Source organism: Anas acuta, chromosome 8 (genome assembly GCF_963932015.1).
Source record: "Anas acuta chromosome 8, bAnaAcu1.1, whole genome shotgun sequence".
Classification (NCBI taxonomy): Eukaryota; Metazoa; Chordata; class Aves; order Anseriformes; family Anatidae; genus Anas; species Anas acuta.
This window is the reverse complement of record NC_088986.1, coordinates 1,226,866-1,244,468: the sequence shown is the minus strand read 5'-3', so window position 1 is coordinate 1,244,468 and position 17,603 is coordinate 1,226,866. Positions and strand designations below refer to the sequence as shown.

Here is a 17,603-nt window from a genome sequence, read left to right as displayed (position 1 = left end):
TTTCAGTCTACTGAAACACAGCAATTATAGGAAAGTTCTGAGAATTCCTTGTAAGGAGTATCTATTTCTGGTTTCACATTTGATAAAATCTGAAGGTTAAAAGACCATTTTTACTTTTTTTTTGAGTTAAGAAAATGGGATAAAGGTAAGTTAGACATACAGTGAAGGTCTAGTCCGGCAGCTGTGACTAGTATATGGATATGTGTACATGTATGTATACATATATGTATATATATGCACAGGTATATGTACATGTATATGTATATACAGGACTTGTAGCATGGGTAAACTTTTTATTGGATCTACCAACACGTTTGGAAAATGCTTCTGGGCATCTAGTCCCTTTGTAAGTGGACAGAGAGATGTTGTTAATTATAGAACTTGAGAGAAAAACATAGTACATGTGGATCAAAAAAGGGCCAGCAGAAGTGGGGAGTGATGGCAATAAAATGCAGAAGTATGCCATGTGCTAGTTCTCTGCACTTGAAAGCTGTATTTCTCTATGTATACCAATCTTGGTGGTACAATGGGCTATGAATAACCTGGGCTATTTAGCTCAGCAGAGGACTCTGACTCTATTTCTTCCTCTTATTTGAAAATATGGTTCTATAGAGGAAAGTTCAAGTTTCTTCACAATTTCACAGATACAACAACATAGGGAAGGGAATAAAAGACAGTAATGGAGATTATTTCATTTTTTTATAAAGGGAGAACTTGAATCTTAGGAGATGGCTTGTTGTGGTCTACTTTGTTTCAGTCCTTGCCATACAGATACCCTTTTACGATCACAGTTTAGCCAGAACTCTCAATACGTGAAAGATAAGCACTTGTACAGAAGCTGTGTGTTACTAAAGCAGGCTGAGATTACTTTGCTGAGTTTGGATCCAAGTTCATTGTTTTCACTACTGATCTGTTTTAGAAATGATGTCAAGTGCATCAGTTGGAATGTACCTGAAGGCAAATTCTGCATCTTTTTTTTTTTTCCTTTTTGCTCACCACTGATATTTCTTTAGCTGTTTTATGTCTTTGTATGTATATAAATTTATATAATGTATAAATTTATATAACGTATATAAATTTATATAACGTATATAAATTTATAAATACTATAAATTTTTTGACTCTTCAGTTTAGTATGAATTGCCCTGATCATTGTGAATTTGGAATACCTGGAATACATCCTCACTTCAAAAAATAAGAATGATAATATGGGAAACTAAGAGGTTTTTCTTAAACTGTCTTATCACTTATGACTGATAAACAGTGTTCCTAGTAGTTCTTAAAGTTGTATTATTACAGACTTCTAGGGAAATTTGCAATAAAGTTTCCATCTTCAGGGTATGGCATCTGTAGAAGTATGATGGTTTTAAACTTTCAAAGGTTTTAGATTGTTATTTTTTATTACCTAACCCTTGTACAGCATCTAATGACTACATTTACAATTTCAGTTTATCTTTATTAGAAGAATTTGACTGCAGCTGTAATGAGTTGGAGTCCTTACCTTCAACAATTGGTTACCTTCACAACCTGAGGACGTTGGCTGTGGATGAGAATTTCCTTCCTGAACTGCCCAGAGAAGTGAGAAGCTGATCCTGTTTTTAAATTAGATTTAAATGGTTTTGGTAGGCCTAAGACTTCATCCATACTATGATAAAATATCTCTTAAAGCGGTTATTTCTGCGTAGTGTTGAATACCAAATCTTTCTTACATACTCAATAGTAAAATAATAAAAATTAAACTAGTAAACTCATGTAAAGATGAGAATATCACTTAGAAGTTCAAGTAATGTAGTGCATTTCCCTGAGATTTCTGACAAAGAAGAAAAATATTTTCTGACTTTGGATACTGTATTTTCTGTTCTTTGTTATTTATAGGGGGAAAAAATGACCACCCTCTGACATAAAATTAGTAATAATAAATTTTATCAAAATCCTAACATTTTTTTTTTTCCATTCCCATAGATTGGAAGCTGTAAAAACGTAACGGTGATGTCTCTGCGCTCCAACAAGCTGGAATTTCTTCCTGATGAAATAGGTCAGATGCAGAAGCTAAGAGTGTTAAATCTGAGTGATAACAGGTATAGTTCACATAATTTTCCTAATGCACATCACAAGAATTTGTTTTAAAAGAATAGATAATTATCTCTAGGTATTGTTAAAATACATTTATTTAAAATATATGAAAGTATATGAAATACATAGTAGTTATATTTATGAATACTTTAGGTATTTAAACTATATGGAAAATTTCTTAATTTTTTTTTTAATCTTTATGGTTTGGATTTAATTGCATAATATCCAAAGAAAAACTTGAATGTGGTGAGCATCTGGGTCTCGGTGTGCTTTCAGAGATGAAAGACTGTTTACTTATATTATCACCTGTAATTTCCACATGAAAGCGTGATATTTGGTTTTAAAATTGTATATAACTTTATAATATATAGTGTTGTGCCCTGCTGAAAAAATTGTGACAAGCTGTTATATAGGAGATCAGTAAGTGCAAACATACTACATGTTACCCTGACCCCACTGAAATCAAAGAAAATGTTCTGTTTCCTTCAGCAGGGCAAAAGTGTTGTCAAACAAAAACACAAACCAAACACCAGATTCTGTGTTCTCACACACTTCACTGTTCCTCTGAGAAATGGAATGCTTGAAACAAGACTTTCTTGGTACTTATGCTGTGCTCCCATAGGCATCAGAAAGGACTGACCTTTCCATGGAATTTAAAGAAACATATGTTCCAAGAATATGTTAATTTCAGTACAACCACAAAAATACAAATTTGCCTAATAATGCAAAAAATAAAAATAAAAAGGGTGTGAACACCATTCTGTTCCAAGTAGCTATCATCTGTGCTCAGTGAATATCAGGGGAAGAACTTTGCACATCTGTGTCTGATTTGCTGTCACCAGTTTCATTGTTGAAATTAAGGTTGATCATAAACTATAAAATCAAGATATCCCTGTAATATATTTATTCAAATTTGTTTACTTACTTCTATGAGATCATTTTCCTCACTGTAATTGTGTGTTATGAAGTGCTTTATGTATGGACCAGAATGTAAAGCTAAACTGATCTCCAATCCATGCAGAAACCGTCCAAGTCCCAGAATCAAATCTTTTTGGGTTTCACATTCCAGTGCTTTCACAGGGACGTGGGAGGACTCTCCCATCAGCGTGTCACCACAGTAGTGGAGGTTTGGGGTCTTGTCTGTGGAGCTACAGACTGCAGCTGTGTTTTAACTTTAAACTCCCTCAGGCTGGCACATCCAGGTGTATGGTGATCCTGAATACATAAGCAATACGGATGAAAGCAGCAAATGTCAGAAACATGAATTTCGGGTGGACATTTCGGGTGGCTGCTCCACTGTGTTGCTGCCCAGCCAGCTCTAGCAGCATGTGGGTGTGCATGGGGCTGGGGAGGCAACAGGACGGCACTGGCTGAGGGCATCTTAGGGACTCCAAGGAGCTGCAGCTGTAGAGTGCCCTCACTGGCACATTAAACCAATCTGAGCTGGGTCACTCTGACCCCTTTTCAAACCTGTAATCATGCCATAAGTGTGTGTTGAGGAAGCAGAAATTAGTCTTTTTTTTCTTCTTCTTTTCTTTCCTTTTGCCAAGTAACTTTTCAGCCAGATCAGCTGCGTATTTCAGGCTTGTGACTACATGTGTAATTACTGCTTATGAGTGCTATTGCTGGGGCGAGGGGGAGGAGGTGGCTCACTGCTGGCAGAAAGCAGCAGAGGTGGTCAGAGTATGCAAGGATTCTTGACCAGGCTGACCTGATGGCTGCAACTGAAACAGCAGTCCTGCCCACTTGCCTTTTTCCCTGGCTGCCCAGAGATAAGAGAGCACTTGGGATTTCCATTGTGGGGTAAATGGTGGGACCAACATCCCAGCAATGTGATGTTCCTCAGCCTGGAACACACCAGGCACTGTCCTGCCCACTCCCTTTTTGTGCTAGCCCTGCATCTATCTGCCTTGGGCTTACTCAGGGCTCATTGGTCAAATGACTGCAATGACTTAATTCACTGAAACTTCAAGAATTGATCTTTTTTCTTATTGTGTTTGCTTTCTGATGCTCCCCATGTGTCCAATTTGCTCGCAGTCGAGTCTTGCAAGCATCAAAGCCAGCTGAAGGTAAACAGTGGCTGCGCACCAAATGGGAAAGTATGAGGAGGGCAGAACAGGGCCTTTGCCCATTGGCATGGGAAGCTGTTCTCTCAACTTGCTATAAAAAACTGTACAGTGAGTTATGGACATTCTAGAGCTAGCTGAAGAGCAGAGTCTAGACTAGGTGACAGAGGAACCGGTTGAATTATCTCATACTTTTCCTGAGCAGCCCTTGGGGATCATGTTTTCCTACTTTGTTGACATCAATTCCATCTGAGGTTAAATGCTGCCCTGCTGAGACTGGGCTACTCAAGTGTTTATTGTGAGATGCCCTTTTGCCACCAAAAATGTTAATTCTGAATCTGTTCCTCATGGCATGGGGAGTGCAGCCCAGCTCCAGGCATGCAGAGCGCAGAGATGCTGGTGGCTTTGAACTTGCCTTGCTCAAATGCGTGGAAAATTTACTGTCTGCTCTCCAGATGGTCATGCATACAAGGAGTGATGGACAACCTAACTGTGAAGTAGCATGTAACGAGTTAAAAAGAAGCCCTCTACTTCCTTGTGTTACCTGTAGCCTGTCTGAGTATGAATGTCAAAAATCTACATTTTCCACGTCCTCCTGTATCATAAGTGGCAGATTTGGTTTAAAGTCCTCCTTGGATATCTTTCAGGAAGGAGACAAACCAGACATAGACTTCTTTGCCACTTAGGTTAACAAGAATCTCAAATTTTTGTGAGTTGACACATTTTGCTAAAAGGTGGGTCAGTATTTGGATTCTCTCCCTTGTGCATTTTTAATACTATGGTTTCAGCTACTGCAGGCTTTCACTCGTTCTATGTCTTCTGAAGGCCCTCATCATTGAAAGATGAACCTTGCTTATCTTAATTGACCAGAAGCTATTTTGGTTCCAGGATTTTCTACAGACATTCATGTTAGAACTCCATTTTAACAAGGGAATTAGACTCCAGCTTTTCCTTCCCAAGCCTTACACTCTAAGACTGTATCTATAATTCTCATCTCCATAGTTGGGAGTCCTCTTTCCTTTTATCTTTACAGGTCCAAACCTTTTCAACCCTGTTACAGGCTCTACACCACTGGAAAATACAGTATTTGTTTGTCGCTGCACAATAAAAGGCAATGGTGGGCTGCATCCTGACTTGCTATCACATTGCTAAAGTGGAGTCTAATGAGGGTTAGTGTGCACCTGACAAGAGCTTAGGTGGCTTCACCCTGTGCGTTCTGGAAAGTTTTGATTCCAGATACCTGCAATGCAATGCAGCTACCTGGAGATTCATCCTTGCCTTTGCCAGGCATAACACTATCTATCTCCAGTGCTTCAAGAACCAATGCAGCATTTGATAAAGTAGTTGTGCAGTCACCACTTGCGTGAAAGGTACTGAGATCTCCATCACACTGGGGTAGCTGCTTGGATACACTCACTGCTAAGACTGCACATGGGATTCATTCAAAGAAAAAAAAAAGATGTCTTACCAGTAACCGGTGTTCTTCACAATGTGTAGTCCACCTATACATTTGTCTTCCATCTGCTTCTCCTCTCTCCTCAGAGTCCTTCCAGGTATGAGTCCTGTGATTGAGAGGTAGAATTGTTAGAATGTACATTTGGGCTACACTTCTCAAAGAGCATCGGTTACTGGTAAGTAACCTTTCTTCTAGTTTTAGATTGTTCTTACAGAAGAGCTGAAAGAGTCATTACCTTTCTGTATTTGCACTGCTTCTGCTTCTGTCCTGGGGTCAGACTCAATTCCTACTCTGAATCTCACGAACAGAAGTTAGATGAAAAAAGATCCCAAGATTATGTGATCCATTCCAAAACAAAGGACTGTTCCTTGGTGTATCTTTTCTGTTCAATTATTTAATTGTACAATATTGCTTATTGCCAAAGAGGTAATTATTCCTGTCCATTATTATCCACAGGCATTCATGTGAACAGTATATTGAAGAGTTAATGTGAATTGTGTTCTTTTAAACTTTCACACTCCCAAAACCCTGTTGTTGTCAGTTTGCTGAGTGTTACTGTAGAGAACTGTCACAAGCATCAACTGTCTCTGGGCTTGACTGGCTGGCTGGTCTACTCTAAATTAACCTAAAGTCCTCATTCCAGCATGGTGTAACACAGTGACATATAGTTTCTTTGAGGTTGTGGGGTCATAGGGTGCTAATGGTTTTAATGTTTAGGGATGTCATTTCAAAAAGTGTGCTGTTGTTGCTTTAGTTTTTGGTTTTACTCACCTAAGGGAATTCACAGGATGTTTCTTTTCTTTTTTTTTTTTTTTTTTTTTCCTCCTAAGAAAACATTTTATGTGTGAAAATTAAATACAATAAAGAACGTACGTGTTTCTTATTTTTCTGAACTATTACTGAGGAGAGTTACTTTGCTGAAAAATCAGTATTTCAGTGTTTTCCTTTTAAGAAATAATTCTATTAATAACCTTTAAACTTTTACATTTTCCAAAGGCATACATGATTTTATATATATTTTAACATAACTAATATAAATACAGAAAATGTCTGTAGCACTAAAAGATTTCCTTATTTTGTTATTGCATGTTTAGCTCTTTTTACAATTACGTTTAAGAGACTGCAAAACAAAGTTAGTGATTTAAAACTTGTACAGGAATGCAACTGTTGTTTATGCAAGCAAGCATGTGCAACAGATGACTGCCAAGTGTAGTTGTTCTGAAGATTCAGAGATACTACCTTCCCACAGAACTCGAGCCTCTGAATGCCCTTCAGCTGGTGCCTGAGGGAATGGGTGCAGGAGCTATGGCTCTGTTTCTATTAGCAAGTCCCCAGTCCTGATTCCTGGGTTTTGGCTGCTCTGAAGCAGTCCTACAGTAGCTTCCAGTAGGGAAATGGCCTCATGCAAAGGTTATTTACTCAGGCTGAGCAGAGTTTCAGCCATAGTAAGAATAAGTTATTTTGGTACAGCAGAATATGCCTTTTCATCGTAAATTGATTAATTTGGTCATCTTCTTAATATAATTAATAATTGATTATTCTTAATAATTAAGAAGATGCACTTATTAAAGTTTCGTCTAGCATTGTGAATATATTTTCCTTAGATTTATAAAAACAATTATGCATGTAATTTTCCATGCTGTCTAGTGAGATGCTTCAGCATCTAAGCATAACAGAAAAGTTATTTGTTGAATAGCATATTCATGGACATTTCATTTCTTTGTGTTAATATCTGATTGCAGCCATATATTAGATAAATGGAAGCAGTTCAAACTAATCACTTTTTTTATATTACTGAAGGACAATTTTCTCCTTGGAGGAGGCCAAATCTTTAACTGAGAATGCTGTGAGTTAGTTCTTTGCAATCAGTAAAGTTATGTTGATTTATACCAAAATTCCTAATCTGTAGAAAGTAATCAAGCTACAGCTATGCATAAGTAACATTTGAGGTGCTTTGTAGCTATATCATAACCTTATATTGGCAGATGAAGCTATAAAAACATTTACGTATTTACCTTTCATGGTTAAACTAATGTAGTGTAAATGACAAGTATAAAAGGCCTTGTTTTGAAAACGGGTAAAATACAAAATGACTTGGTAATTCAGTTGTTCATGAAAGTCAGAATGCTTGCATTTGCATTTTTAGTGCACATAAGGAGAAATGTTCATAAACTTCATAAAATTTAAAAAGCAGTCTTAAAATTGTCAAAAGAAATTGCAGTTAGAAAAAGAGGATGAGTCTTGTCCCAGTGGAAAATTTTCAAAAAATGGTACTGATTTTGGGTGCCTCCATTCTTTGATCTCTAATTTGAGATTTTTTCTTATTGGACTCCTTAAAATCAGTCCTCTTCAGATGTTTAAAGCTAGGTGTCCAGGCTTATGTGCAAAAACGAATGAAAAATGAAGTGTTTGGTGTTTTATTTGAATATGGAAATGGAAAACCAGCTTGGAGAGCCACTTGCCACACATCATTTCTGAAGAGTGCTTACCAATTTTGCTTCTCCCTCTGATACACACTTCTCAGCTTGAGTGAGTTGGAAACTTCACCAGTAGTGCTCTGCAGACAAAAGTTTCTATGCAGTTCTGAAACTCATCCTACGGATTCCTAAAGTGTAAAAAAATAAGGGCATCACTTGAAAACCCAAAGTACATATCTTTTTATACAGAAAAAAAAAAAAAAAAAAAGAAAAAGAAAAGAAAAGCACCCTGAATAAAACATCCAGATAAACACTATTCAACAATCTTTATGTTAACTATCTATTAAAGGTTAATCTTGTAACCTTAATTTATAAAGAATGTCTCACTCTGCACAATTCCAGAGAAAAGTGAAAATTTACATTTAAACACACTGCAGTATGAATTTTTTGATAAAATAGGAATGAAAGCTAAATATCGGGAAGTTTAGGAACTCTTTCCTTTCTTGTGGCATCAATTACAGGCTTAAACATGCACACATATGTAAAGATACCCTAATCTATACAAGCATTTAATTGGAGATTATCTCCCAACACACTGTATTTGTATATATTCACGTCAATTTATTTCTCTTCTGTAGTTAAGTCATCTTTAGTATAAGGAATTCTTATAAAATTCACAGTCTTTAAAATGTAGTAAGTAGACACTGCTTACTTGCAGTAAGTAGACACTGCTTTCAAAAATAGCACAATATTTAATGGTAGTATCTTTGTGGTAAAAAATGCATCCAAAGTAATTCCACGGTGGATGCACTTTCAAAACGCTGCATAGAGGCAATGGTACAAAAGCTTGTGAATTACGTATCTTCCAGATATGCAGATAGATTTTTAATGTGAAGAAGATTGTAGGAATATTATCAGTTATTTAAGAGGGACAAAGGATTCTCCTGATGATGCTGGGCAGGTGCAGTCCCTTAGAGTAGAATGCCTGTCTTTATTTGAGGTGCAAATGAACATACTTGTCAGTCCTCTCCACAATATTCAGCCTGTCTGACTCTCTTGGAGAAGGGCTTTTCCTCTCTTCTTTCTGTTAAATCACATTTAGATTTTGTCTTTGTATTCACTCCTTTGGCTGGTCCATTTCTTTCGACAGTCCTCCAGCTCTTTACCCTTCTGTAACACAAAGATGGGAGGATATCAGGATGTGACTAGGACATCCCTCTCTGGCTTAGTACAGGCTGCAAATTAAAAATAATGTTTTCATAATGAGTTACTTACTGGGAAAAACATGAATGATGGTTCCACAAGTATCTAGTCATGTTTTCCCTGTTCCCACATACAGATTATTTTAGGAAATGTGTTCATGCATATAATTAAAATGTTGTTTTTTTGTTTTTGTTTTTGTTTTTGTTTTAATTTGATTTTAATTTCATTCCTAACATTTCTGCAAAAATGAATTTTCAGTTATCTTAGAGTAATTTGTGTTCAGAAATTTAACTGATAAATAAAAGGGTTTGTGTTAACTACACTGAAAACTGTAAGGACTTTGCTATAAATCTCACTGGGACCAGGATTTTTTCTGTGTTATAAGCTGTAACTTGTGTTGGTTGTAAGTTATAAAGCTGGTTACGTTACAGCCATGGCAAGACATTGGTATCTCCTTAGTACCTCTAGGCAATGAAATCAGTAGTTTTAGAATCCAAAAGTCTCTCTTAATGTGGAAGCAATTTAAGGGGAATCCCCTTAGTAAATTACTGTATTTTAATAAAATGCGAGATAAAATAAAGATATGATAGCAATTTCTGTAGGATTGAGCCAAAGTGTGCTGCATACAGATTAAAAAGAAACTGTTGTGGAAATGAAGTATTCATGTTGTTCCATTATCATTTACAGACTGAAGAACTTACCATTCACTTTTACTAAACTTAAAGAACTTGCAGCTTTGTGGCTTTCTGACAACCAGGTAATGGCTTTCAATATTCATAATTTCTTTAGTAAAGTATTAGGGTTCTTAGCAAGGGCCATAAATGAAGCCTATAATTTAATACATGACTGTAGTAGAATTTTAGATGTGTTTAGTCCCGGTCCAGCTTGCTACTTTCATACCAAGGTGTAGATTCTCCTGGCTGTCATTTATTACTTCTTGCTTCTAACTAACTTTCTATATCCTGACAAAAGTAGTAATATATAGTAGAAAATAAAGTCCAGAATTATCAAAAAAATGTTTTTTAAATAGAAATTCAAGAGGTAAGATTTTTCATTGGACTTGTTCTTAGTTTGTCCCACTCCATATTCCATCTATGCCTACATTTTTGTCTTCTGCCTTTCCTGTCCGTGCTTCCATTCCTGCATATCTTAAACTCCACTAAAGTCAATGGGAGTTTAAAAATGTAGAAGACGAACAAGTGCTCTTAATCTTGTTTTGGAGAAAATTCTTGTTTAAGTTCCTTTTAAATTTAAATATGCCTTTCTTAGTTTATATATCTTTCTTGGTTTATGTATCACTACTATACATTCTTTAGGATTCTATTTTTAAACAAATTTTGTAACACGAACACAGGGAAATGCAACAGTTAGCCAGCATCTGTGCACTAAAATAAGTCCCCCATCAATCTTTGCCAGTATTGGTGAATAAAATAATTTTGCAGTTCCAGAATGTGACTTTAAGTGGAGAAAAACTCAATTAATAACATGCTAGAAATGTTCAACATACCTAACAGTTTTTAATAATTGCAATAAATTCTCATAATCTCTTCTTTCTCACCTTACAATAACACCCAACATCAGATATTATATCTCCTTAACTGAAGTTGATCAGGGTAATTATCACACGACTGGAAATTAATCCATCCTTTTATCTGGATGAAGAAGCCGCGGGGACTCTGGTCCTGCCGCTGTTCGTTTGCAGACCAGGTGCATCTGCCCATGCTGAGCATGGCTGAGGGCAGAGCCGTGCAGAGCAGCACAAACAGGGTTGTATCTTTGTAGTGGTACCAGACAAACCTCGGGGCTCCTGCCCAGCACGTAGCACTCAGCTGGGCCCCCAAACAAAGCCAAGTGTACTGCAGTCAACAGATTTACATCAGCACTTGCTCATTGCATCTCTCCTTAAATTTACTTTTAGCTTGTATAGCTAATCAAAGAATTGCAAAGCTGAAGGGAGGGGAGACTAACTGCGAGAGATAATAGAAACTGATGAGTAAATTTTAAAGTGATAAATTAGGATTCTCCTTCTGTTCACTCTTATTTCCATCAAAAAACTAACATTGCATGACACCTCCACTCAGCCAGAGAACTTATATTTCTTTTTAAATTTACAATATTTTTTCATCATTTTGACTTTCCAGTGATGCATTTTAGATCAACTTCTCTTCTGTGAACTGTGACAGTCACTCCTACATTAGAGCAAGGCAATAAAAATAATCAATTAAAGTAAAACCTAATGGTAAAATCTGAATATTCAAGGTGCTTCCATGTAGCTTGCACCAGGTTTACACTCAGCTGAACCAATAGCTATCATGAACTCATCTGTCATTAACCTTGACTTAAAACAACTCTCAGCCATAATGTGGGTGCTCTACTGTGCAGTTGCAGCTCTGTTCTTCTGATCCTTTAGCCTCCCCACCAGTGTGGTGCTGAACACGCAGTCAATATTTCCAACGTTTAGTGTTCTTCAGGTGGCCCTGGTGGGAATCACATGCAGACTAGAAGTGAGGAATAGGACAGTGAGAATTTCCATCAAACTAACACTGGTTTTAGTCCATGGAGAGGATTATTTTCACACAGAATTTTAGTTTTTCCTGTATTATCTATTTATCAAATACTAAAATCCTGTTTCAATTAACACACATGCTCTGAGTGACCAGTCCTTTGTTTTGCCTCTCCTCTACAGTCCAAGGCTCTCATTCCACTGCAAACGGAGGCGCACCCAGAAACAAAGCAGAGAGTGCTGACTAACTACATGTTTCCCCAGCAACCCCGCAGTGATGAAGGTAAAACATCGTCAGCAGTTCCTACACAGGCAGGAGCAGTGCTTGTTCAGGTAGCGGAGATAAAAGAGAGGGAGGGGTTTCAGATGTGGCTCTTTGTGTGAGTGTCTCTCTTCTGACACGTAAAGCCAGCAGTGCACACGTAACAGCCCATATCTTGTCACACACAAAGGGCTCCTGTCCATTATTCTCAGGATTTACATTTTCTTTTACATTTTCAGAAGAATGGCCTCGTATAAATGATTTCAACCTGGGCATGAAGTGTGTGTGGGGCAGAAGCCGAGGGTCTAGCCGGAGCTGAGCAGGGACTGCTCGGCCTGCCTGAGGGAGCTGGGGTGGGGGCACCTCCGAGATGTGCGGGTGTGGAGCTCTGGGCCCAGCACATCTGGGAATTTGGCTCCTGACATACCCCTGTTACATTGGAATCCCTGTACCCCACTCCCCTCTGCCCTGAAACCCTCTTGCTTTCCACCATTCTTCCGATTTTAGCATTAAAATTTGTTTGTAGTGGTTTGTCAGTTAATACTTTCATTACCCCCCACAACAGTTTTAAGGCAGTCACCCAAGGTTATAGGAGCCACTAAGAACTTGTCTTTTTAGGTCATTTCCAATCGTTTGCTGAGTGCACTAATCCCTTGTTCTTTTGCATTGCTGTTTGCAATTTAACTGTAGATTTCCAGTCAGACAGTGATAGTTTTAATCCTACTTTATGGGAGGAGCAGAGACAGCAACGTATGACTGTTGCCTTCGAATTCGAAGACAAAAAGGAAGAGGAGGAAAATGCAGGGAAAGTTAAGGTAAGCTCTGTTTGATTTTTTCTGGCACTCACGTGTTACGGACAGGGTCCAATATACCGATCTTGCATTGAACTATTTCTGTTTTATAAATAAGCAGAAAATGCTTGAAACCATGTTTCAAGTATAACAGTTAAGAAAGAAGAACATACCTGCTCTCCCTGAAGTACACGGTACCAGGTAGTCTGCTGTTGTCTAGACAGCAAAACTTCGAATTAGGAACCCTAGTGTTGGGTTCCTAATGTGACAGGTGTTTCATCACTAAGCCAAAATTAACAACAAATGTTTAGGGACTTAGAATTACCCTCCAGCCACCTAATTCTTTAGAAATATTTAGACCCTATGTTCTATATTCCTCTCGATGTGGAAATTGATGAGCACTTTGCAACTTCTTGGAGTTACGCAGGAATGTGCACCAGAGGGGTTATCTTTCATCAATTCTGTAACCTATCAAAAACTTGAAAATGTCAATGTCTATCTTTTGAATAATATAAAGGAATTACCCCAGATCAAACACTTTACAATGCATATTTTGAACTGCAGTAGAATACCCAACAAGTGTTGCCAGAGACAAAAATCATATGAGGATATTAAAATCATATTTTAAAAGAGCAATACTATTAGCAATAAATATTTAACATCTGATTTAGATCTGTTTGGAAAATTTGGATTTTTTATTCTATTTCCCCTAATTAGGAATTTTCATCAAAGTCTTGCAACTAGAGATAATTCACTCTACTGCAAAACAGAACTTACTTAGCAAAGTAAAAAACTACTTCGCAAAGCAGAAAAATGAAATCATAAAGCAATCTTTGACTCACGATAAATAGATTAAACTGAAATTTTACCCCAGGTGAAATTTAGATTTATGGCTCATGTATGGAAAGCAGAGAACCAGGGAGAGTCTTACGTTGTTCCACTACTTCTTATCATAATTTTAACTGTTAACAATATGGATGTCCAAATGTGCAAAATATGCAAAAAACTGAAATATTAACAGGGAAATAGATATAAGTTTCTAAGATCATAGAGATATAAGTTTCTAAGATCATAGAAGAATTTAACTGTATTATATGCTAGTTGCAAGCGTTATTCTCAATATTTAAATGCAATAGAATGTCACTTAGCCATTTTGGTTTTAATATATTTCTGAACTCTATGAATGACTGAAACAAGTGTTTCCTTCGAGTAAGATGTTTTTGTAGAAAAATGATATCCTTCATCCACTAAATGGTGTTCTTGTACTTGAGTTCCAATGCTGCCATCTGCTGTATGGAAAATGGGGAGGCAAACACAGCCGAGACTCATTACCACATTTTCAGGTTTCCTAGAAACAGCATTTAGTTGATAGGAGCTGGCCTGTGCCGTGCGGTGAGCAGCTGCCATGGCGTGGTGTGACGCCAGGCCTGGGCGCACAGCACCAGAGCTGCTCAGGATGCTGTGGATGCTGCGATTGCAGTGCCTCCTTCCCGGGCTGCCTGCTCACGCCTGGCACGAGGAGGCAGCTGTGGCACGGCCGGGCGTGGAGGAGCGGTTTGTGCCATGTGGGTGACCCATGGCCCCCGGGGCTGCAGGTCTCCCTACTGCTTTGTCTTGGCCTGATGAAGGTCAAGACAGTTGTCATCCTTTGTGTCAGTGTGGGGGGAAGAGTCCAACGCTAAAATATATTTTCTGGAGTTGTTACTTACCTCTTCTCCCTCTCATCCATAGAGAGTGGATATACCAACGCTGTAATATACAAGTCCATTTCTGCATGAGATTTCGCTATGTAGTTTGGGTTGGAAGGGGCCTTAAAGACCATCTGGTTCCAACCCCCTGCCATGGGCAGGGACCCCTCCCACCAGCCCAGGCTGCCCAAATCCCATGGGGCAGCCACAGCTCCTCTGGGCAGCCAGGGCCTCACTGCCTGCATGGTGAATAATTTCTTGCTAATGTCTAATCTAAATGTACTCTCTTTTAGTTTAAAACCATTACTCCTTGTCCCGTCACAATACCCCCTGACAAACAGTCCCTCCCCTGCTTTCCTGTAGCCCCCTTTAGGTACTGGAAAGCCTCTATGAACCTTCTTTTCTCCAGGCTGAACAAACCCATTTCCCTCAGCCTGTCTTTGAAGGAGAGGTGCTCCAATCCAATGTTCCTCTCCTCCATAATGATCCTAGTATCTCTTCATCATGCAAACCATTAAGTTTTGCAGCAGATGCCATAGTTGTTGCTTATACAGAGAAGAGATATTAAATGAAAAGTTAAGCAAGGAGCTAGGAGCTGCTCAGATACTTCCCCCCATCTGTGTTTCTTAAAGAAAACATCTTTTCTTTCTTATATCTCACCATGTGTACACTAAATACCAATAAATCCCGTAAGTTTGTAAAAATGGAAAGTGTGGAAATAACATTGCTCAAAACAAGGAAATCTTACCAGACTTTGAAAGGAAAAGATTACCCACTGTAGGTATGTGGGTGATGGAAAACACCCTTAAAACACCCTTTCTTCCCAAGCTATTAAAAAAAAATAAATCTCAAATTTAATTAATAGGGTAGAAACACTTACTTGCATCCTTCTGATATGTCTGTGCTCTTTTCCAGCACGGCTAATTCATCTGCATATATGAATGACCCTAGAAGTGCCATAGAGTTGTTTGATTCAACTGTTCACAAGCATTCATTTAAATGCATACACATGAGCTAAAAGCTAATTTCTGGAACGTTTTGTGAACTTAATGTGTGTCAGTCCATCCATGTGTTGCAATTGGTTGCAGGGACTATTTTGTATTTGCAGTTTCAGCAGTTTCATCAGACCTTTATGGGATGAATTCGAAGATTAACCAATTAAAAATAGGTGGTAATCAGAAGCAGTGTTAGCATTTTATAAAAGTGTAAATGGTTTTTCCTTTCTATATTTCACAGTTAAAACTGAATTCTCAGCCAAACTATATAACATTAATTTGATTATTTTAATTATTCAATAAATTCTTCCATAAAGAATTTTGAACTTGGAAAATTCTCTTTTCAGGGTCATGGTACTTTTGGTGTAGCATTAAAACATTAATGAATTGCATCGACAGGGAGTGCAGATTTCCACTGTAATGATAATTCTAAATCGGTGATGAAAATGCCTGCTTTCTGCTGGATATCACCCACCACAACTGCCAGTACTTTCATTGTGTAATAGTTATACGCATAGAGATATAAGACTCTTACTGAAATCCCTGTCTGACTTGCCTATCGCATGAAAGTCTTTCAGTTAATTTTTCCTTGACTAGTACTTATTGAGGATTTGCTCTATGACTTGAGTTCTAGCTATGTGTGTCTGTACAACCTGCATTTAAATCATGGCTCGGATTTTGTGAAAAAGCTATTGCCTAATTAGGCCACATCCAAATACGATTTCTTTCAACCGCAAATCAACCACAGCTTTAGTAATGCTTTACAGACTTAATTTCTTTTTTCTGTTGAAATTCTTTATTAACATATGACATCATAGTCATACATTTTAACGTTTTATGTTAAGGTCATGTCAGAATCTATTATCTGTAATGTTTATTCTATTGTGGTTCAGACTTATAAGCTAGTATTTCATATAGTTTCATTTTCCAAATTGATCATGCTCTTGCTTCTAAAATATTCCCATCAACAGACCATACTCATTTGAATCCAAAATTACCTTTTACCTACTCATTAAGGGTGTAAAATTCAGTGCCTGTATAGTGAGCTATTAAAAGCAAGCTCCCTTTGCTTACTTCACATACACAACCAGGTAAAAGCATCTTTGTGGTAAATGCTTCTAAATACTTACTTATCACACGGCAAATGTAGAGTAATTTCAAAGTTCACAGCCTCATAAACAGCAACAGTTATCCTGACACACAGAGCTTGCCCTGGGAGCTGTAATTTTCCTTCACTGAAGGATTTTATTGCATTTCCACCCCAAGTCCAGGCCCAAAGAGAGTGGCAGACTCGGGCAGCACTTTTTCTATTTCAGTTGGCCATGCCTGGGGGCCATTACTCCTGCCTGACAGCAGACAGACCACTCTGCAGACCTTTTCTGTTTTACCACATAAGCCATGGAGCTGGTGCTTGACCCTCAACCATCAGTCCCAGCAGTGCAGATAGCACAGGTCTGCAGTGGGAAGGACAGAGCAGGGAGGGCAGGAGATGCTCCATGGAGGACAGAGCCATGCGTTAAGGGGGGGCCTCTGCCATGGGCTGGCTGCAAGGGACAAACCTACCAAATGCCCACTCTGCACAGCCCGAGCAGCCTTGCTGAGGTCATGCTCTGTTTGCACATGCTCTTCTGGTTCCTCAGCATCTCTTCTCATGATGGGGTGCAATGTACAGCAGACAAAATACATCTGTAACATGATGGGGAGGCCAGCACCATGTTTGTCTTCTTTCCTGCTCAGATCCCTCCTGACATGGTAATCTACAGCACCGTCTCCTCTGAGCAATTTGCTGATAGCGTCATGTCATGTCCCTCTTCCCCTTTCACTCAACCCTGAGATTCTGTAAAATTGTCTTAAAATTAGGGTTGCTTTGGACCTGGGTGAATACCATGTTTCTTTACTTCTGAGTGATAAAAAAATATAAGCTTAAGATGTTGATCATTGTAACAAAACAATAGCTCTTTCAGTCAAAGGAATATTCAGTGTGATTTTGGGTGACTTTTCTGTAGTGGTTTGAGTCTGTTTTCCTGCATTTTCTGTATACTTAAAAGTATTCATATACTTGAGTGTATGTATGTACATTATCCATCTCAAAGAGCAAATAGCTCCCAGTAGATCAGATTCTGTTCTCAGTTGTTACAGATAATTCAGA

The 17,603-nt window shown here is 38.2% G+C and overlaps 1 protein-coding gene across 11 annotated transcripts in view; it reads left to right on the top strand.

Annotated features, from left to right (window-relative positions):
- The window catches only part of LRRC7 (leucine rich repeat containing 7), a 175,466-nt gene that overhangs the window by 121,054 nt on the left and 36,809 nt on the right, over positions 1-17,603 (top strand). For all 11 annotated transcript variants that reach the window (XM_068689959.1, XM_068689947.1, XM_068689952.1 and 8 more), the window contains 5 exons: positions 1,449-1,578; positions 1,963-2,078; positions 9,903-9,972; positions 11,902-12,001; positions 12,671-12,795. In XM_068689959.1, the coding sequence (XP_068546060.1) occupies positions 1,449-1,578; positions 1,963-2,078; positions 9,903-9,972; positions 11,902-12,001; positions 12,671-12,795 (541 nt within the window). The remainder of the gene's footprint in view (positions 1-1,448; positions 1,579-1,962; positions 2,079-9,902; positions 9,973-11,901; positions 12,002-12,670; positions 12,796-17,603) is intronic.